We start from the raw sequence: 23,071 nt of genomic DNA, 5'->3' as shown, positions 1-23,071 counted from the left end.
GATAGGCATGTAAAAAATGATAAAAAAAAGTTCATTGCGTCATGCAGGTGTCGATGCAGTGCGGTACAACGTGAGGTAACCTCATTGTTGTTCTGGTGATTTCGGCAGAGACAATGTTCGTTTAAAAAGGTTCAAAATGTGCTGAGGGGTGGGAGCATCAGACTGATAACATTTTAAACTCAAGAAAAACGATATTAACCAAAGAGATTGGACTCTCTTTGATATTAACATTTTTTTCCCGTAGTGGCAGCTTACTGTGACGTCACGTGATAGTTCGCGACGTGCAGCATTATAATCACAAAATACAATACAATCTTACCAATTAATTCATTGTTAGCTCAGCTGAGCAACATAAAATTTGTAAATATATTAAATTGGACACGTTAGTAGAATAGTTCCATTTTCCATTACAGGAAAATTCGAAATAAGTAGGTATCTACGGTTATTCCAATGTTACAATATAATACCTATGCCGACACCATAACTGACTAGCAGCACTGTAAATAGGTACTTAATTACTCAATTAATAAGGGCCATTATTGCAATGTAGACGGGGGTGGTTATTTTTCCTTAATTTTAGAAGGTGATTTAATTTTTTACATGCTGTATCCACTAGGTAAAAGTATCAATGAATGATTTGTACCATAAAAATAATTTTACCTATTAATTTGGTTGTTTTTCATAGATATTATTATAAACATTTGTTTTGATTCATTCAAAGTTTTCTTTGATTTATGTGTATTGAATTTATTAAACAATAAAAAATACTCGAAAATACCTAAAGACAAATTTATCAATGAATTGCATCTCTGAGGATAAAAAATGGCTGAGGTGAAAAAATAAATTGGCCTCCTCCTTACTATCTTTTTTAAATTTTTTTTATACAAAATTTAATTTATTAATGCCTCAATAAACACGTCATATTAATCATATTAGGATAATGCAAAATGTTGTCATTACGAATATGTCAACACGAGCCATTGTCTTACGGTTCATTATCCTCTGGCAGCGTATCGTTTTTTAGGCGTTATAATTCTAAGAACTTTCCGGTATGGTCCTTAAATCTTCATGTATGGTGTGGCGCGAATAAAATGTTAACTTTTTTTATGAAATTAATGTTTTTTTTTAATAAAAATAATTAAGAAAATACTGTCACCTTCTTGATTTAATCAGTACGATCGCAAATGTTTTTCGTCTTCTTCTTTTACCTTTTCTACAGCTAATGATAATGGACTTTTCCAGTTGTCTCACCCCCCCCCCCACCATTACGAATCACAATGCCAAAGAAGTACGATCGCTGGACAAATCTAGTCATCCAGAATAATAGAACACGTCTGAAATTTATGAATAACAGTGCATCATTGGCTATTTGCAGGTGTATTGCTATCATTTGCAAGTTGCAACAATGCCCGTTCTAATCCTAGCAAGCAATACTAATACAACCGCGAATCGCTTTTGCCGTACCCATAGTGTCACTGTAAAATGATTTACCTATACGTAGGTACATGGCGACCAAAGACGAATCACACAGGACGAAGGAGGAGCAGTGGACTAACTCTAGGTTCTCTTCTGGCATCCGCAGCACGTGGCCGAGCTAGGTCCAACGTCGCTTCTTCACTCTCAGCGTGATTAGAGGCTGCTTGGTGGGTTCTCTTATCTCCTCGTTGCTCCTAAAGTCATACCACCCCACCGCACTCCCAGTATCCGTCGCAAATATCTGTTTTAGAAGCTCAGTATACGGTTGCTCTGAGTCTTCGTAAGGTGCCATGATTCGCTACCGTAAAGCAGCACCGTCAGAATGCAAGCGTCGAATATGCGGCATCTGGTTTTGACCGAGTACAATCGTGAGTCTTAGACATTCCGCTTTGAGTTAAACGTTGCTCCAGCCATTCCTATTCGGATAGCGACTTTTCTGCAAAAGGTCTTTCTGCAAAATGCCATTTCCCGTGATGTGCACCCTCAGGTACTTGAAGCTATCGATGCTCTCGATTTTTTGTCCTAATCAGAGGGAAATCTGGATCAGGACAGGTGCTATTACACAAAACGTTGGTTTTCTTCGCGTTGATTTTCAAACCAACGCGAGATGAGTTGTTATGTAACCTGTCGATTGTCTCTTGTATGCCCTCGATTGAGTTGTCGAATAGGACAGCGTCATCGGTGTATTCCAGGTCGCATAGCTTCACCGTGGGAGTAACAGGTATGCCTCGGTCGGTGGTATTGACTTCCGTAGTATAAAGTCAAAGAGGATGATGAAGAGAAACTGTGCAAGGACACAACCCTGTCTGACTCGGGTCGCGACCCCGAACCATTCCGTGACAGTCTATCCAATTCTCTATTCTCGTGCAGGCATTTGATTATGGCAATGATCTTGGGAGGGATCCCGTATGCTCCCAGTATCCTCCAGAGGGAGGGGCGGTGTGGACTGTTATAACACAATGTTTATTAATAATCAAGACTATGTTTATGATAATACTGTCAATTGTAGCAAACATGACATTTTATAGCCATTTCTCTATACAACATCGCTATGTAGTGATACTGATTATAAAATATTTTATTTTATTTAAATTATTGTAATACTTTCAATTTGATCAGCGCTGCCGAACTCACATTGTACCTGTATGCCGGTCCGCTGTTTTTTTTGGCTAGGTATATCTTAATTCTTTTTGTTTATCCGTGTTTGTTTAATATTAATAATGTGACAGTAATCTCTCCTGCCACCCTGTGCGGGCCAATAAAACAGTAAAAAAATATTTAAAAATTGAAAGAAAGAAAAAAACCAGTCGGGCACGGATTCCCGTAAAGATTTATTTTTATTACTCTTTCACAAAGTTATAACGTTTTTATTATGTGCCCCTTTTGTTTCGCTTTTGTCTTTTGTGTGACATTTTTGTTTTTTATATTTATTTATTTAGCATTCTTTATTTATTGCTGCTTATAAACTTATATTCTTCTTCTTTTTCTAAGAAATGTGTCGTGGATTATACAGATACGACTTTAGAACGGGTATCAGTGCCGTGGAGACGGGACACCTATAATAATAGATATACTATTCACTATATTATAAAATATAGATACAGTCGAACTTGGTTATTACGATCACGGAAATAGCGATATCTCGAATGTAATGAGGATACATTCGTTGACATTTTAGTTTATGATTTTCTTCATACATGGATTAAGTTTTATAACGAGCTACTTATCGGGTATACCGAGCAAAACTGTTAATGTGTCAATCATTTAAAAACAATATTTTCGATCCTAAGCAATAAAATCCGACCGGGCAGTTAACAAGACCCGATGCCGCCGGGATCGGATTACATTTATGACACTAGTTAAGTGTCTAAGTACCTAATAATTTTCGCCGACAACATAAGAAAAAGTATTCACGCATATGGTTGAAATTGCATGTGAAAAATCCAAGCTTTGTGAAGTTAGTAGGTACCTCCCAGCGTCGGCGGCTCACCACTTCATTACAATAAACAACTTATTTTGCAGTTTATGAATGCCATGCTTGTTTCGTAGATTTTTACGATGGTTTTCAGATTTTTTATGTTTTTTGCTTAAATAGAACGTGGCGCAAAAAATGTTATATAACGCGTAATGCTTATAACGAGCAAATTCAGTCGGTCCCATCTTCCTCGTAATAACCAAGTTCGACTGTAATCACTTAATTTAGTTAGACATACTGGCGATTTATTCCACAAGCGCAGGAGGCGCCTCCTTAAACGCGTATAAATGAGACTCAAAACCCCCATAAAATTTTAAAATTAGGTACCTACTCTACTTTTTTGTCTTTCGGATTTAGAATTCGAAAGAGATTTTTGTTGCGACAAAGTTCGCACTAATTTATTGTCCTCTGCCGGCTACGTGTAAAAAAAAAATAGAGATTTTTCTACCTTTAAACCTAAACCATTATCATGACTAAAATTAAAGATTTTTTATACCTTCATCCAGAAAAGGCACAAGTCTATTTACATATTATCAACTGGTTACGGCTGAATTATATAAATGGTCAAATGGAACTAGTGAATGGCCAGTCTATTATGCCGGATCACACATTATTATTTATATTGTGATCAGGGAACTCAGAAATAATGGGTACTGAAATACCTAACAACGGGTGTGGAGTAACAGGCAACCGATCTCGAGTGTGGAAGAATATAGGATAAACTGAAACACGTGTCAATAATACGCCTGTTATTTGTTTTGACAATTTCGTTTTATGCACCGGCGCTCATTGCATATTGGTGTATCTGAAGGTTGCAACACACACTATTGCACGTCTATAGGTAATGATGTGTGGTTCATTTTCATAGGACACTCACACATTCAAACCCCTGCGTCAAAATATGTAGTCTATTGAGGATCCGCTATAGGAATTATATTTATTAATCTGTTCTGTGATTGTGATGTAAGGGAAATAATTCTAAACATTGTTAATATTGCCATCAGTCAACACAAAATTTATCATTTCTTATCAATCGACTGTTGCTACTCGTAACTATAGTTAGGTATGTCATATATCAAAACCGCACAGTTACTCTCCATCTCTACTCTCTAGTTTAATCTCCAATAAACTTAAACTTAATAAATCCAACAATATACATATAAGTTATATGATAGAACAGGTCTGTCGATTAGAGCAATATATACGAAAACCAAGTGTATAACCTACTTAATATAATTTATTGTTTTCAATGATTCCCCAGCCTGGTACGCCAATGGCTTGTTGCCCCTGTCAAAAGAGATGAGCCGTTTTTTATTGTTATGTTTGAGATTATGTCAAATGGCCACCTACACTAATTAATTTTTATATTAACTTAAATTCTTTTCTTCACCTACCAGTTTACCATACAAATCAATGCATATTTTAATAGCTCTAACAGTAATTACGATTTCATTAATATCGACAGCAAACCGTTTTTTTTTTGTTTTTCTTACCGTCATCTTGCGTGGGACAATTTTTGGCATTAAATAGCCTATATTACATGTTTTAAAATTGTAAATAATGATAGGTACATGGTACCTACATTGTACATTACAGCATTGATTTTTAAAATTTGCGCAATGATTTGATTATTAAAGTTTTGTTAGTTTTTTACTTTTGCAGTGGACTGTAATTTTGAAGATGCTGGTTGGTCTGTAATCTAGGAGGGGGGTTGGTTTAACCAGGATGCCAGACACTGACCTTTTTATGTTGAGAGGGCTGGCGCGCGCTGGAGCCGGTTCAGTGTTCACGCACTCACGCACTGATAAACAGCGGTTCGGAATGTCACTCTCACGGTTTCACTTGGTTTTGGGATGAATGATGATATGACAAGTTCAGGATGGATGATAGACGCGACGTTCAAACCGTATCAGATTTAGCGCAACGAAGGTCGAATAGATGTGTTTTGTCTGATTCACTCTGTGGTTAACAAGCCTACACACGCTCGTTGTCCAGATGTAACTGCCTGTAACGTCGAAAGGGTACTCGATGGACGAATCACCCTATACGCACAGCGGTCTACGAACAATTCACAAGTGCCAGCGACGGCTAAGCTATAATAAGCCTGCACGCGTCCCCTTTCTTGATGTCACTCAAGCTAATTAAATGTTATTCAATCACGGTCGACTGAGGACCCGAAATTACTTGTTGCCTGGTCTTGTACAATAATAAGGGATTTGAGGTAGGTGGGGAAATAAGGAATGACGGCCACCACAATTGGCCCAACCAGTAATTATTATTTTAGTATTTATTAACATTAGATGAGAACATGATCGATTTTAATCTCATGGCAATTTGGAAAAATATTTTTCCCCTCGGCAATTAATTTATTTCTCAAGCGCCGACCTATTGCTGATTTGACCCCCTGCACTTAATTAAGTCCTATAGTCAATTAGTCAACAGTAAATCCAAGTCTGTACACATTAGGTATGTACTGCCCTTCCAAGGAAGAAGGCAGTAACTGACACTCACAAACTTTCGAGATAAATGACATACTTACTTAATGTGTTATTTAAAATTTTAGTACTGTGAACGTGAATTAATAAAAAATGGTTATATTTTTTATTAGTAGGATGTTAAAATACAAACAAAGTAATAATAAACAAGCAGTAACTGCAATAAATAGGTACAATGACTGCCTTTTTGCTAATAATTTAAGAAATGTGTATCATTTTAGCAGATGTCCATTTTTTCACTAAGGATTTTAACGGTATTTTAGTGATAATACTGATTTTAAAGTGAACATAATATATAGCTTTCAAAATTACCTAACGGATGACATTCTCATCTCAATTTCAATTTCACAAATTTTGCGAGTTACTGCCTTCTTCCTTGGAAGGGCAGTGTAGGTATGTAACTACTACGGATGTACTTTTTAAAACGTGTATTAGCTACGTTTACATTTTTTACGGATGTTCCTATTATTAGATTAATTTTATGGACCCTAAAAATCATTCCCGTTTTAATAGTTTTCATGGCGGAATCATAGATATCAAATTTCATGAAATAATAAATGACATCATCTATTTACGGGTTCTATTTTAGTATCACGTTTGGTTTTATGAATGTGTAGATCCTTTACCTACAATTTAAAGGTTTATATCCATATGAAGCAATGTTAATCATTTCCAAATATTGTATTAACTACACGACATCTGTGTACCCATTCTATAATTTTCGTAAGACTGAGTACCCCTCATCAAAAAAAAAAATGCGTATACTTTAACACTCAAAATATAATTATTTTTTCCTTTTTTAGTACCTACATAAACAAAATAATAATAAACGAAAAATAAAATTCATTCATAATAAAATATAGACACTTAAATAAAAGTTAAATAACATCCATTATAATCAATGAGAAGATTGAAATTGTTTATGTTGAGAAAGATCATCATAATTTGGTTCCCTGGTTGTTATTTTTGTAATCTGAGATGCGGTTCCACATCCAAAAGCATGTTCATTTTTTTTGACTTAATTGAAAAAGCAACTTCAGATAGATATGAAGTTGGAAAAGGCTAGATGTATTTCAGGACTTTCTCTGTTAAAACTGGATACACATGTTGCATTTGCAACCAGATTGATATTAAAGTACACTCCTTATATTTATTTTTCAAGAATCCGTTTGAAGCTAATTCCAACGATTGCTCTTCTTCTGCATGCGATAAACCTTCTAGCATGCATGTTGTATTGATGTCGTATTAATGCTTGTTGCACCAGGCGCAGCCAAAGCCCGGTGCAGCGCGTACCCCCACCAAACTCCTCCCGTACCCCAGGGGGTACGCGTATCACACTTTGGGAAACACTGAATTCTACAGTGATGTCCCTAGACAACGCCAAAATGCCGCTTCATTTTTTATACAGTATTTTTTATCATCCTTTCATGACTCCAATATTTAAGAAATGTGTTGTATGGATACATTACCAACAAAATATATCTACCACTAAAACATACAAAATTAAATTTATAAACATTTTTCCCCAAGAGTGGGGATTTTTTGACGTTGGTAGTACAGTGGGTTCTTATATGTCATTTTTGCAATACATTAACTTGCTCTATCTTGAGGAATTAAGAGCGATCTGTGTCGTTTTTCTTCTTCACAAATATTGGCAACATTTGTAATGATATTTTTAGCCTGAGATGGCAAAGGTTTAGGCATTATTAAATCGATAATCGATATAACGACGGCGCGACGCTTCAATACAGACTAAAATCATTGACCAGGAGCAGTAGGTGGGACGCTTTGTGAGAGGGGGATGCATTTTTAGTTTCGACTTCGAGTTTATATATATCAAATGGTTCTCCTAGATTTGCCGCCCTCCGAGTAACTGCCGCCCCCAAGTGACCCTCAATCTGCCTACCCCCACGGGACGTCACTGATTATCTATTACCTGTCGAAACCAAATTTTATATTCTTGACGTCTCTACAACTTTTACAAAGTAATTCAAGAAATCATTTTCTTTCTTTCCAGATCGTCATCTGACCACAGCGCGAGCCCCTGCCCGAGCCATCCAGGATCTGCGAGAGGCTCTCCCTTATCGTCGTCAATCTCCATCCTGCCAGACATTGACATCCACCCCGCGCTTCTTTCGTCATCAACTACGATAGCTCCGACACCTCTAATCCACTGTTCATTTTCATCTCTATACCCAAACCCACCTTCTCCATTGATACACACCTCACTATCTTTACTTCCCCCGACGACAGGCATTTCTTCTTCATCACTGTCGAACTCTTGTCCACTGTCTTCTTTACTATCCCTAGCACCTAATTCGTCATGCTTAGATAATATAGATCCCAATCATCATTACCAAAATTCCCATTCATTGAACCAAAATCATCATTCGTCTTCTTCAACGTCCAGTCTTTCCCCATCTCTCGCGCTTCACCTAGGGTCTCCGGCTTCATCCTCGTCTCTATGCTTGGCTTCTTCGGGTCATCATAATAGCGGAGGACTTTCAGTGGAGCAGCATCATCACCAGCTACCATCCAGCGAGGGGCTGTGTGCAGCAACTACCGTGGCGTGGTTAATGAATGATGCGTCAGGTACATAATTGTTTTGTTTCCCCATTAAAATTGAAAAAGAACTCGAAATCAATCAAAGGTTTAGCAATAATGGTGAAAATTATTGATTTTTTAATGCTATGTCTACCTATACAGCTAGATTTTATTCATGTTCAACCAAAGCTGGTCCAAACTTATGTAATTATATAAGATTTTATAATCGTAATCAGTAAACTTCTGTATTGGATTAGTAGACAGGGCACATGTCTCTAGATCCCTAGGTGGCTAATAAATATTCTTTTTAAAAAAGGGTATCCAAGAATTCTCAGGCGGTGTGGACCCACAACAAATCGAATAGCAAAATGGGAAAAATTATCAAAGGCACCGAACCCTTGGGAGAGACTTGTCCTCTTCACCATGGTTTCCCAAACTAAAAGAGCAAATATTGAGTGGGCCCTCGCCACTGTATACATGAATTATAAAAAAAATAATAAAAAAATAATACTTTTATTATTGAAAACCAAGTGCAGCCTAATATGAACGTACTGTCTGAAATTTCCAGTCATTTATCACTGTTAATAAATAACTTTGACGACTATTTTGGGGAAGAGATGAGAAAAGTTTGATTCGTTGCGTTGGATTTGTAACCCATTTCAAGACGACTTACCAACTAGTATGTCAACCAAAGCAAGTGAAGAACTCATTGATTTATCAGAAGATACGTCACTGAAAAATAGTTTCAATCGTAAACAGTTAACGAAATTCTGGCTCTCAGTTGTTGATAATTATCCTTGCCTGTTCGATGAAGCTATGAAAGTCTTCCTCCTCTTTACTACCTCATATCTATGTGAAGTCGGATTTTCAGCTATGGTTAACATTAAAACTAAATTCCGAAATAAATTGGATATATCAAACTCACTGCGATTAAAAGTAACTAAAGTTGAAGTTGATTGTAAAACTGTAATGAAGAAAAATAAGAAACAAATACATCCTTTCCAGTTGAAAGAACTTTGTAAAAAAACCTTGCAGGTGTAGGCATTTAAGTAATATTTTTTTTTTTATTTAAGTTGTGTTTCTTATTTCAACAGTCTTTTATTCATATTGGTAACACTTATAAAAAATATATTTTTTATTTCAATTAGAACAAAAGACAGGATTAAATAGTTCCACGACTCGCCACTAGGGAATCTGAGCATTACCAATATTTATGCCCTCTTTTCTCTAAGACAGCTAAGAGGTGGGTCCCAAGATTGGAAATTTTTGTTAGATGGGTCGGAGCCCAGTTAACTTTGGGAACCACTGCTCTACACGTATTATGATACACAATTTATTATCGATTAAAAATGTAGTGTATTAATTATCTAACATAAGATCACTCCCACTCCGATGGGTAGAATGCGCAGTAGCAAGATTAACTGATTTGTCGGTGAAATGCGTGCCTTCATGTGATAAATACACTATACTTACCGATATTATAAAAGATGGGACTGTCATCCTTCCATCATCTCACCTGTGAGAGTGAGATGACTTCATTGGGTAGGCCAAATATCATACCTAGCAGTGGCGAAGGGTGGAGGTAGGCTGTTAAGATCCGCCATAAACAGTGCACATTAAACTTTTTCAGACATAGATATTTGTTTTCGTTGAAATAAGACTACAATTTACAGATAGTGTTGGTTAGTTTTTAAAATTCAATTAAACCCTGAGAAACCAAGCCATAATAGATAATAGTCAAAAAATGCATGTATATCTATAAAATATCTAAAATTATGCAATTAAATCATACATAACTTTGAATATTATATAAATAGACGAATATTTTTAATTTATTATAGTTTCGTTTAGGCAGGGCTTAATGAATTTAAAAAAATAACCAACAATATATGCAATATGTATTTTTAATCCAACGAAAACAAATAATTATGAATAAAAAAGTGTGCACAATTTTGTCGTATTGCCCAAATTAGACCAAAACTATTATGGTTTCGTTTAGGCAGGGTTTAATTGATTTTTAAAAACTAACTAACACCATCTGTAAATTGTAGTCTTAGTTCAATAAAGACAAATACATATGACTAAAAAAGTTTAGTGTGCACTATTTATAGCGAATCTTAACAGCCTACCTCCACCCTTCGCCACTGATACCTAGTCAAAAACAGTAAAATATCCGACTAACTAAAAAAACAAAAAAAAGTGAAAAGAAGAGGACCTAAAATGAGATTGTTAGACCATTTACTTATTAAGAGATACACATCCTTAAAACTCAGGGAGTCAAGGGGGTTTCATAAGAGACATAAAACAATTATATTTGAAAAATTCAAAATATTAAATTTTAGGCTGGTTATTTTTCAGGGGGTGGAGGTGTGAAGAGTGAAGTTCGCAGCCCTGGAGGTAGCGGTGCAGGTGGGGGTGGGGGAGGCGGCGGGGGGAACGGGGTGGTCGATGGAGACCCCGGAGGACCCCTTTACTGCAGCGACCCGCTCTCCCCCACTTTTGAATCAACAGCTGCCTACAACTACTATCAAAGGTGAGTTTGTATGATATATTTTTCTACCAATTAAGTAACCACACACTCGAGAACCACAAAGACTTGCCTCAAATAGTAGGAAGTCGCAGACTAAGTGTTCATTACAGGGGCTGTTTGGATATTACACTGGAACATGTGGAGGTGCTGCACGTCCATCAATCCGGCAGGGAAGTTGTATGCTGGGAATGATGGCATGGGTTGCTTTATTTTAATGGATTCCTGCGACTTGATGCAGCGTCTTATGGTTCTCATGTGTGCGTAGCATAAAGCACTGTAGATTAGTATTTCGACTATTGACTTGTTAATGAGCAATGCACTTGAGGAATAAAATGGGCCCCATAAATGACCCTGCTCACAGGTATCTGGATCTCCTCATACATTTCATTATTCCGTAAACAGAGAAATACAGATGAATGTGGTTAAAAAAATTACCAGCATTGCAATAGTGGTGCGTATTGCAAATACACGTTCATGTCTTTACAGCATTGTCTTTCTATTGCTCAAATTTTGCAACATACATATAGCATGGAGTTGATATATGAATTTTGCTTACATTGTAAATAAGCATCCTCGACTATCAACTGAAAGGTTGGTGTTTCACAACTGATCGTGGCTGTTGATTTTTCAATCGACTGTGATGGTTTTTGTTACACATCAGCCGAATGAAATTTCTGTACCTTACAGTAAAAAAGTTTCACTTCAATAGTTAGTAGACACTATTTAAGTACTATGTTAGATAAAGCAACTGCTGGAATAGAGCAGTTGGGGGAACTATATTGAAGTATATACTTATTGTATTTTTTTCTTCTTTCCCTAGTATGCAACAGTATTCACCCAATGCCGCTTCACCATACCAGTTGAACCCGGCAGCTTCTTTTTATGGACAACCTCCTTATAGCGCTTACACTACCTCTACTCCTAGTTCAAGGTAAGAATCTACTGTAGTTATTTTTATAAAACTAATATTAAGAGTACCAAACTGAATTGAATTTCAATATAAATGAATTTGTATTTGAAATAGCGTGAAAATTGGCCAACTGTCATTTTCTTCCAACCCCCAGATCATCATGCAAGGTGCCTGCATCGTACTTGGGGGCATACAGCAGCGCGAGTGCTAGTGCGGCCAGCGGACTCCAGTCGGGATACGGTTCTCCATATACCAGCCCATACAGCGCCCCATTTCCTACAGCTGCTCAAGGATTCACAGCACCCCATCAGGTAAAGTTACTATAAACAAAGACAAAGTGTAAACTATTTTTTTCAAATCGCCACAGCCTACCTCCACTATGACAGTTTGGTTAGGCAGGGTTTTTTAATTGAATTTTAAAAACTAACCAGCGCCATCTGCAATTCGTATTCTTAATTCAATGAAAACAAATATTTAAGTAAGTATGACTTGCAAAGCTTATTGTGCACAATTTATGTCAGATGTCAACAGCATACCTCCCACCCTGTGCCACTGATACATAGATATTCTTCAGTGCGCTGTGAAAATTTTGTAATTCATTTAAATACTATATTGTGTCATGAAAAAGGTCTGTTTCTTGTGAAATGTGTTCTTGGTTCATCTAGCAAGCAAGCAGAATTATTAATGAATAGATATATTTATTAATAGTCATTAAAATGGCAGAGATTTTTCTTCCTATCTTCTCATTACCCGGTTATTTAATAAAACCAACAACCGAATCTGTGGGTTACATGAATATAACTAAAATATCGTCGCTTAAGAAACAACACCGCGGAAGTCAATTAATTAAAATTTTCAGGGGCAAACAAAAACCGTCTCAAAAAATTGAAAATTGATACCTTTCAACTTATTTTTTTTTGTGTTTAGTTAAAAAAACGGTTTTTGTTTGCCCCTGAAAATTTTAATTAATTGACTTCCGCGGTGTTGTTTCTTAAGCGACAATATGCATCCTTTCATACCCAATGATGTCATTTTCATCTTTCCACTTTCTTGCTCGCTAATATTGTATAATACAGAATAGGTACTAATGAAATCTGTAATCTTTGCAGGCATTTCTGACGCAAGATTACTGCTCGTATGGCGCAGGATACGCAGATAGTGGCGGTGGAACGGCACCACAATACACAACTCCTTATGCAAGCTATCAAAATTACCCGCCTTATGCAGTCAGCCCGCCCAGTTCAGCTGGCAGTGCCGGATATCATTTGGCATCTGCATTACCAGGTAATATATAATTATTTATTACTCAAAACGCCATAATTATTGGTTAGATATGTAACCAGACCTGCAGGTCTATTCTAACATATCACTTAACATCAAAAAAGAGCTAATTATTTTAAATATATCACATTTATCACTTTACATATTCTGGTGTTGACCGTCTGAACTGTCAAAAGGTAATATCTTATAACAGACCCTCACTTGGCCTTGATAACTTTGAAAACGAGACAGAGTATGTCAATTTTACTTATTGGGAATAGAGACGCAAGTTCCAACTGTTTTGCTGCAATCGCAATGACATGACTAATAAAATTGTAGGTTATGTTGATAAATCTAACGTGTCAATACAAAATTCTTGTGTTCAGCTCACTACCGACTAGATGGCACTGGTTCGGCTCTATCCGTTTGTATTCGGTCTTATCCGCTTGGGTTCAGCAGTACGAAAATATCCGAATTTGACCGATATGTCTACCAACCTAATTTTTTGCCATATTACGAATTAGATATAGCCGCAGCTAATCGTGTAGTGTAAAGAGTACCTTCCGTGCTAATTTGTAACAATGAAAATAACAGAAATATGCTAAAGTGATAATCGTTAAGAATAGACCTACTGAACGTTAAAGTATCTCTTATTTAAATATGCAATATTTCTTCTTCGAGGGTGTGTTTATAAAACTATTAATATTGTTTCCAGAATCTCCCTCATCAGGGTTACCCTCGTTGAGCGATACTAGCCCCCTCTCTCCTGTCAAAAGCGAATCTAGTCGAAGATGCAGTGGTGGTTCAGGGTAAGTGAATCGTCAACTTTATCCATTCTTTTTAGTTAACATACACGATAGTCATTTCACTTAAAAAATTGGTTGTGTGTTTTTGGACAACTAAGCTGACTCCAATCCAACTCCAACCTGCCGCGGGTGTTCAAAATGAGGATCATATCCGCAATAAATTTTCTATCAGAATGAGATGACCGTATACTATAAGGTCTTATTAATTCAATTTTCATGGCTGATTTTGGAAAAATTCATGAATTAAAGAATGAAAACCTAACCCAACCTAACAAATAATCCAGTATATCGGCTATTTTCAAAATTTGTTTGCTGCTGGCTTCCTGTAAAGTGTAAACCGACAAGAACCGTGTTTTATTTGGACATGAATTTTATGTCGGTATTATACAACCGAAAGAGGTTGGACTGTCTTCAATATATGGCCATATATTTCCGATAAAACATTTCATGGTGAAGTGTAATACAGCGAACAGCATACATACAAGTTTCCAGACATACAATAAATTATATTATCTCTATTCCACCCATGTTTGGATCGTGGATGATTCTCAGGAAATCATTTGCAGACGGGATATCTTTATTATTGGTCACAATCCTGGAAAGTTTGACAGTTCTTCGAAGATTTCATTGCGATCTTTTCCACGACACCTATCCACGCCCACGGTGGCCGCGCGGCATAAGCGTTGGACTACAAAGCCGTGGGTCCCAGGTTCGAATCCTGGGTCTGGCAAGTACAAAAAAAATTGTTTTTCAATTTGTGTGTGTCAGGGTATGGACCTAATAGGTTGAGCAAGTGGCTGACATCCATTTCTCGTAAAAAACAAAATCTGTCAATACAAACCTCCACTCTGTGGAGGCCCATATGATCCTATCAGGATCGGACATGGTCGAAAAAAAAAAAAAAAAAAAAATTATTCGAATACAATATACATCTTACTGTTGTATAGTAGGTATATAGAAATCGTATTTGTAATTACATTGTGAATATGTTTTAAAAGATACTTACGATTCCATACAATTTGTTTCATAGAGGTTTCGCATAGAATTGTTTAGCAGGTATTCATTTGTTTTTAAATTGACAATATATTTTTCTTGTAATATCTAATGTTAAAAGTTCTTTGATATTCATACAATAACAGTATAATTTTAATTGTATAGATATCTCGGTTGACTGACATCTTAGGGTGAGAAATATGCTGAGATAATATCAAACATTAATCACCATAATCATCCGTTATCCGCAAATCCATCGTCATATTATATTGTGAAATAATATAATCCAGCGATTAACCAATGACATATTTTCGTATTCTCTATGCATGCACGTTTCAAAAAGTCTTAAATAATTTATTAAAATGTGTATCGGCAATTCAATAATACAATATTTACCATGTTGGACAATCGGCGAATTTTTCTGGCGGGGATTCGAGTTGCCTACACTCTAGGATCAAGAGTAACCAAGATGATAATATTTCACGAATCACAGCACGATATATTGCACTCGCGGTGGGTACATGGAATAAAGCTGCTGAGAGGCAAAAAATCTTGAGGGATCTTTCAGAATAGAGAGAATGAAATGATTGTATAAACGAGGCTTAAAGTTTTTTCGTTGCTCTCTGAGACATCCTTACACACACAAATCATACAGAGACACTTTCAGATTTGGACTCACCTGCACCTAAGCGATATTAGGCGCATTGCACATTAAAATTCGACTCTACACCAACATAGTCATAAATCAGAATTGTCAAGAATATTGCCTTCACTCTCACGTACACAGATGCGACTAGTCGAAACGTTAAAAACTCATCTGTCAAAATATTCAAGCCAGATATCATTGCATGTCTGACAAAAAAACAGTGATTTGTATTGATTAATAAGGAAATAAAATACTCGTGGAAATAATGGGTACATTATAAATATACCAATACACACATTGTTGTACAATTTACACAATAGATTAGCAAGCGTTAATCTTTAATATGGAACAAAAAGATTAACGAATGAATTATAAAATTCTGATTTACTTAGGGATGGAGCAACGAAAAATAGCAGAGGACGGGGTCGTCGGCAGGCCGCTGCTTCACCCTCGCAACCGCAGCCGGAATCTTCCACCGAACGAGTCTTCATTTGGGACTTGGATGAGACCATTATAATCTTCCATACCTTACTCACCGGGAGCTATGCGACGCGTTACAATAAGGTGAGAATTTTGAAACTTGCATTGCAATACCATCACAAAAGAATCATAGTGGATACTTACTTACTTCATACTATCATGTTCTAGGATCGGAGCATAGTTCAAGCACTAGGTCATGCTATATTCTTTGATTCATTGACAATGAGATGTACCAATATTTTATATTATAATATAATATAAGCGTATCATAAATATATGAAAGTTAATGTGAAATAAAGGTTACTAAAATTAATAATACAATGTGCTTCAAGTCATTTCCCATCGCAAATTTATTTGTCGCAAAATTAACACCTTTACCGTTTGTATCTGTCAAAAACTGCAAGCATTTTAACACAACTTTAGATTGACTCAATCAGCCAATTCCATAGATATAACTATTTTAATTTGCTATGAATGGATGATATTATTTTATTCATTACTGCATACACTTCATTTCAGACGCGAAATATGTTCAATCAATAATGAAACCAAAGTATTGCATTTATAAAGCAAATGCATTGGAAAGGATAGACAGAAAAATAACCGAACCATTATTATTTAGAATATTTAAATGAACAAACAAATGAACAATAAATATTAATGAAATATCATAAAACAAGTGTATAGCAAACATTTTTTAATGCACTGATAAACCACACCATTGAGTGTTGTAATACAAAAAGCTTATAAGACTACCTCTAGGTATAGTAAAAACACCGTAAACTCTCTGTTTTATCTTTATTTCTGTTAGCTGTAACATAGGTCAGAACATTCCGAAAGTATTAACTACTACTGTACGACAACATTATTTAGGCTACAACAGGAAGTCGCTCTTATCGCATATAGAATATTTCACAGTGTTGTCATTTTTTGAGAAAACATATCCCGCGAAATTAGGTTTTAAGTTTATATCAATTCTATTCTCAGTAAGTTTATAAGTAGGTACATTAATTTATAAGTCTAATTATTGTTCAATAAATATCAATAGATTTTTTTTTTCAAATAATTTCACCTCTTAATTATTACTATTATGTTAATTAATACAGCGTAATTATTGAATTTGGAAGGAAATGTATCATTGAACCCACATTAACTGATAATATTGCTGCAGGTATTTATTAATTAAATAACTAGAATACAAATTATGAGTAAAAAAGTAGAAGTGAAAGATATAACATATTCAATATTATATTGATGACCCAATCACATGTTTTATAATTTACAAATGATGTCTTTATATCGTATTTTTAGTAAAATTGTTGTAGAAACACATACTGTGAAAATAATTTTCTATAAATTAAATTATATCCACCTTAAATAAATTTTAAAACAATATGTACCTACTTATCGGTTTAAAAATTAGGAAAATAATTAGGAAAAAATAGGACAATTCATTAATTAACTAATGATCATTTATACTTAACTATTATACGTCTAACAATATTAATAAAATATATTACGATACACATAACTTTATAATATACAAACATAATTTCCAGTATTTGGGGAAATATTTCTAGTATTACAACACTGAATTTTGACATACCTGACAATGACAGGAACCCGTAATATGGGCTTGTTGAAAGTATTGTATAGGCTCGCCTTTTAAATACGACTCTGTTTCTTCTTCGCAATAAATCAAAAGTTTACTGATAATAATTCGAACATCATTTCGTATTGTTTTAGACATCTTTTGAATATAAAAAGCTTCAAATTACGTAAATTGATAGATGCGTCCAATACGAAGTGTCAAAAATGTAATGAAAAATTTGGGGGCGTTCCTAATTTGAAACCGGAAGTTCGATTAGCTGTACGTAGTTCACAGATTTGCCACGTAGCCAAGATGAAGTTGCCGGACAATATGTCATTAATAACAAATGAAACACTAGTTATTGTTTATTGATTTAAATAGCAATTTGACGACCATAGAAAAATTATAACAATATTATTTACTGCTCGCTGCGCTGGCAACATTAATATTGAATCATATTTTTCAGGATACCGAACGAGTCGTGCAACTAGGATTCAGAATGGAAGAAATGATTTTTAGTATGGCCGATTCGCATTTCTTCTTCAACGATGTAGAGGTAATATTTTAGACACTTCTGATACTACATCTTATACAATATTTTAGTAGTGGGGCTCTGCCTCCCTGGCCACCTTCAACAGGCCAAAATAAACCCTGAAACTTGAACTGGTTGTGAATGTATGTTATAGTTTTATTAATAATTACTAGATATGTGACTATTTTTCTTTTACCTTTCAGGATTGCGATCAAGAACACATAGATGCTGTATCGGCTGATGATAATGGTCAAGACTTAGCCTCATATAACTTCCAGGCGGATGGCTTCCACGCTGGTGGAAGTATGGCAGGCGGTGGGAGCCTTAACCCCGGGGGGATCCAGGGGCCTGTACCCGGAGTCATCGGTCCGTCTGGAGGGCTGTGCGCACCCGGACAGCAAGTCAGAGGGGGTGTTGACTGGATGAGAAAGTTGGCGTTTCGATATAGGAAGATTAAGGATACTTATAACAATTATAGAAACAGGTACGATTATTAATGTTTGTTTGACAATTCGTAACCTAACAGTGTTGACGTTAACAAAAATTTTGAGTGCACCTGTGACGCGTGTAAGAAAAAGGTCATTCTAGATTTGTGGTGGGCAACCTTATTGCCAAAAGTGGTGAAATATGCATGAAGTGTAGCGAATTTAAGTTTTCTAGTTTCGCAGTGGTAAGTTTTACAAATACGTTTGACTGACAAAGTTTAGTGTGCACTGTTTATGTCAGATCTTAAAAGCCTATCTCCACTCTTAGTTTTAGTTTAGACAGTAAAATATCATTGATGAGCTGTTGAACTTACGATGTGACAAAATTTAAATTTTATAGGCCAGACAAAAACTGCTCTATAAGCACATTTCACATCACATATTATTAATATTGACTTTTTTGTTTTAGTGTGGGAGGATTACTAGGACCAGCAAAACGCGACGAGTGGTTGCAATTAAGATCGGAAATCGAATCTGCAACCGACAATTGGCTCACGCTTGCCTGTAAATGCCTCAATCTTATAAATTCAAGGTAAATAATTCACAAATTGATTACACAATAATGAAAATCGTTAGTCCATCTTGTAAATTCCATTTGAATGAAAAATCAGATACTTCTGCATAACATTTTTGGACCAATGATGTGATATCTAATCATTTAAGTGTATTAGTCACGAAGTGATCCAGTGCTGCAAACGTATGGATCTAAAAGTACACAATATTATGTCATTTCTTAATCTTAATTTTCCATGGAGTTCATTCAGAGTTTTTGAGTCATAATTTAGTAATTTTATGTTTAAAATTACTATCCGGCATGTGAAAATTTCTGCTGCAGAATTAACATCTTGCCACTTAGCTAGGCATCACCCAGCTGAATTATTTATGTTTTAGCGATCAAATTTCAATGTAAATCAAAAACTAAGTAATTTATCAATATTGGTGTAAAAACCCCAGGTGATTACAGCTTTTATTCCTTATATATTTTGTTGCAAACTTTTATGTTTTGCTTGTGTTTGGTTATAAAAATAACCTCTGAAAGTTGGATGAATAAACAAATATAATATTTAAATAAAATTCTTGATAATATATTGGTTTATTTATATGATATTGTTATCAAAGAAAACAAGTGTCTTGAAAAATTGCTATTTTGTGTGTGTTTCTTTCCTTACCCTCGTAATAAATCAACCCACAAAAACCGTGTAATTAATAATATCCATACAACAGAAAATTTTGCAAATCTCATTCATTATAATATCTCAGCTGTAGTTGTCATTTTCTATAGATTTAGCTGTTTATTTAATTTTTTCAATTTCGAAATTCTATTTCAAATGAAAATTAGACAGCATTAATTACTGTTTCATGAAAATATTTTTTTCTTGTTTCTAGAAAATATGTTCCTTTTATTTTGTTAACTGTCAATTCATGGTGGAACTGCATTGTATTGTTGTTTAATTTAATAAAACGCATTTTTTTTTTGTAGTACTTATTCCACTTTTAATCAATGAATTAGGACCGGTTTCGTCCGCCTCAGAGGGACATTTTCAACCTCTGAGGCGGACGAAACCGGTCCTAATTTATTGATTAAAAGTGGAATAAGTACTACAAAAAAAAAAAAAAATACGTTTTATTAAATTGAACAATGAAAAATATTCATTAAAATATTAATCCTAATAATTTCAATGTATTTCTTACAGAACGAATTCTGTGAATGTGTTGGTGACGACAACTCAACTAGTTCCTGCCCTAGCCAAAGTACTACTCTTTGGTCTCGGAGGAGTCTTTCCCATTGATAATATTTATTCTGCTACAAAAACAGGTTTGAAACTATTTATTTAATATATATATCAGGATCCAGCTTTTGTCTTATGAGTCAGCAATATTGTTGATTATTGATTTTGGTTAAGAGCTTAACCGACAATTCGAAGTATTCTAATGGATGAAACGTTTTTTTCAGGCAAAGAAACATGTTTTGAGAAGATCAAACAGCGGTTTGGCGAAAGATGTACTTACGTGGTGGTGGGAGACAGTCAAGAGGAAGAAACGGCAGCCAAGGCCAAGAACTATCCCTTCTGGAGAATATCTGGTCACTCCGACATGGCGGCTCTGTACAACGCACTGGATATGGGCTTCTTATGATCTGCTTTCGAATCTTTTCTTCATACTATTTTATATTCTATCAGTTGTAATATTATGTCATCCACCGTTACGTTATCAGGATATAATTTTGTATAACTGAAATTATTTACAATAGTTTCGGTAACACACAACTGAGGAGTTGAGGAATAAAGGGATCCAAGTGTAAACGTAACCGGATTGTGTAGATCGACTTTAAAGTTAAATATTATGTGATTGTAATTATAAATAACTGTTTTCTACATTTTATAAATGGCTTCTGGTTTTCAATTGATCCATTCAAGAAAATGTTAAAATCAATGTTAGTATTTGAAGAGGCAATTTGCAAGTCAAGCTAAAATAATCAAATAAGATACATTGTTGATAATATGAAAGTAACAGAAGATCATGCATAAACGGCTTATAACTTTTCATATAACAGTTATATGTTTGAATTCTTTTCCTGGCATAAATTGATATGTGATTATGTGAAAACTTCTCCAAACTCTTTGTCAATTTATGTCATTGTACTCCTTTAATCCTCAGCCACTCAAATCATTTAAAGTCCCAAAATTTCTACTAGTTTCAACGAATACGATTTACGCTTGCGTAAAACTTAGATTTATTTTATGACTTCTTTTAACATGCGTATTGAATGACGTGTTGAATGTAATAGTGAACTTGAGATTGTTTTATTTGTCACGTAAAACCATATAGCTCTTCTTCATCTTATTCAAATGTATACAATAAAAATGGATATCAAGAAATTTTTAATTGAATATAATGAATATAATGAATCTATAAAACTATTGCATTACATGCAGCAGAAATTGATTAACTAAAAAATTAATTTATAGATAAATAATGTGTAAAATATAGATTTAAGTATTATTATTATTATGTATTTCCTATCTATTTTATGTGATAGCATTTTGCAGAAGAAAAAAGTTTACGATATTATAAAATTATTATTTTAGTATACTTATTATAAATGCACATTAATTAGTTAAAAAGATTATTTTGTGTTTATGTTTATGCCAACAATAAATACAATTAAAATTAATATTTAACAGTACAGTTTTTTTTTTTCTATTCTCTATAATATTTTAATAACTATTAAAGGCCAAATATTTTGTAAGATAATTTTTCAAATGATATATTTTAAAAATATTTCGAATTATTGTAAATATTAGAATGAAATTAATAAAAAAATTATATAGGTAGCTCGAAATTATCATAATTTATATTATAGTAAGAAAATCTGTATTTTGAACACTTAGGGGCCTATTTATAGTCATGTTTATGTTAATATGTACGTGGGGTTTTGCGTTATGCATTCCTTATTATGGAGTGTCACTTAGACTCATTCCAGTTTCAAGTAGGTACCCATTTTCATAAGTATGACTATGCATTGGGCCGTTAGTAAACTATTGAAATAGAAACATTGCTACTCCAAGAATTATTTACCCCCTCCCCTGTTCACTGTTGTATTTCACTTTCTATAAGGAAATGGCCAGAATCAAATTACTTTGTAAACATGTTTTAACAATATATCGTAACACCATTTCTATCAAGTTGAGTAAAAATTACTTTTTGCCATCAGTTATCACAGCTGTGTATAGTTTTGGTCTCATTTGGGGGTCGTCCATATATGACATTATGGTGGGGTGTAGAAAATGTGCCTACACAAAACCAACAAACTCATACTATATTACTGTACTTGTTTTTTAATGAATGGGGGAGGATTAAATATGTGACATATTTCAGACAGGGTGTAAAAAAATTATGACGATGGAGGGGAAAAATAGCAAAAATTAGTGTAATGTCATTTATACCGGCATCACAAATATTAGGATTTCATCTTCAAATTCAATTAACTTTTAATTTATAAATAAACCACACTTACAGCAAGTTAGAACTGGGTTGATATACATATTATATATATCTAACTGTGTAATTTCAATTTCAAAATAAAATTATATTTTTTCTATTCTAAATACAAAAAAGTACACGCACATTTCCCCATCGTTGATTTTTTTAAATATTCAAAATACAATAAGTCTTACAGTTTAACATAATACCTAATATTATAGTAAAATAAAACATTTTTTTTATCAAAATCATTTTTAATTCAGCACAAATGGTGATTATTAATAATATCCGTATACATATAAAACATCTATTCTTTGTTTAAATTATATAAATTCTACTACTTACCTATATTTTCATTACTTAC

The 23,071-nt window shown here is 34.5% G+C and overlaps 1 protein-coding gene across 1 annotated transcript; it reads left to right on the top strand.

The window, feature by feature from the left end:
* Window positions 1–1,934: 1,934 nt before the first annotated feature.
* eya (eya transcriptional coactivator and phosphatase 2) lies at window positions 1,935–20,859 on the top strand. The gene is made up of 13 exons (XM_085940052.1): window positions 1,935–1,963; window positions 8,357–8,538; window positions 10,849–11,023; window positions 12,085–12,241; window positions 13,040–13,214; window positions 13,906–13,999; window positions 16,028–16,199; window positions 18,173–18,262; window positions 18,442–18,535; window positions 18,599–18,722; window positions 19,133–19,255; window positions 20,418–20,539; window positions 20,678–20,859. The coding sequence occupies exons 1-13, from the start codon at window positions 1,935–1,937 to the stop codon at window positions 20,857–20,859; spliced, it is 1,719 nt and encodes a 572-aa protein (XP_085796178.1).
* The last annotated feature ends 2,212 nt before the right edge of the window (window positions 20,860–23,071 follow it).

The sequence above is a fragment of the Rhyacophila brunnea genome, unplaced genomic scaffold (assembly GCF_057557595.1).
Source record: "Rhyacophila brunnea isolate RB1 unplaced genomic scaffold, BYU_Rbru_1.0 scaffold_12, whole genome shotgun sequence".
Lineage (NCBI taxonomy): Eukaryota > Metazoa > Arthropoda > Insecta > Trichoptera > Rhyacophilidae > Rhyacophila > Rhyacophila brunnea.
Note: the sequence above shows the minus strand (reverse complement) of the source record. Positions and strands in the feature narration are given on the sequence as shown.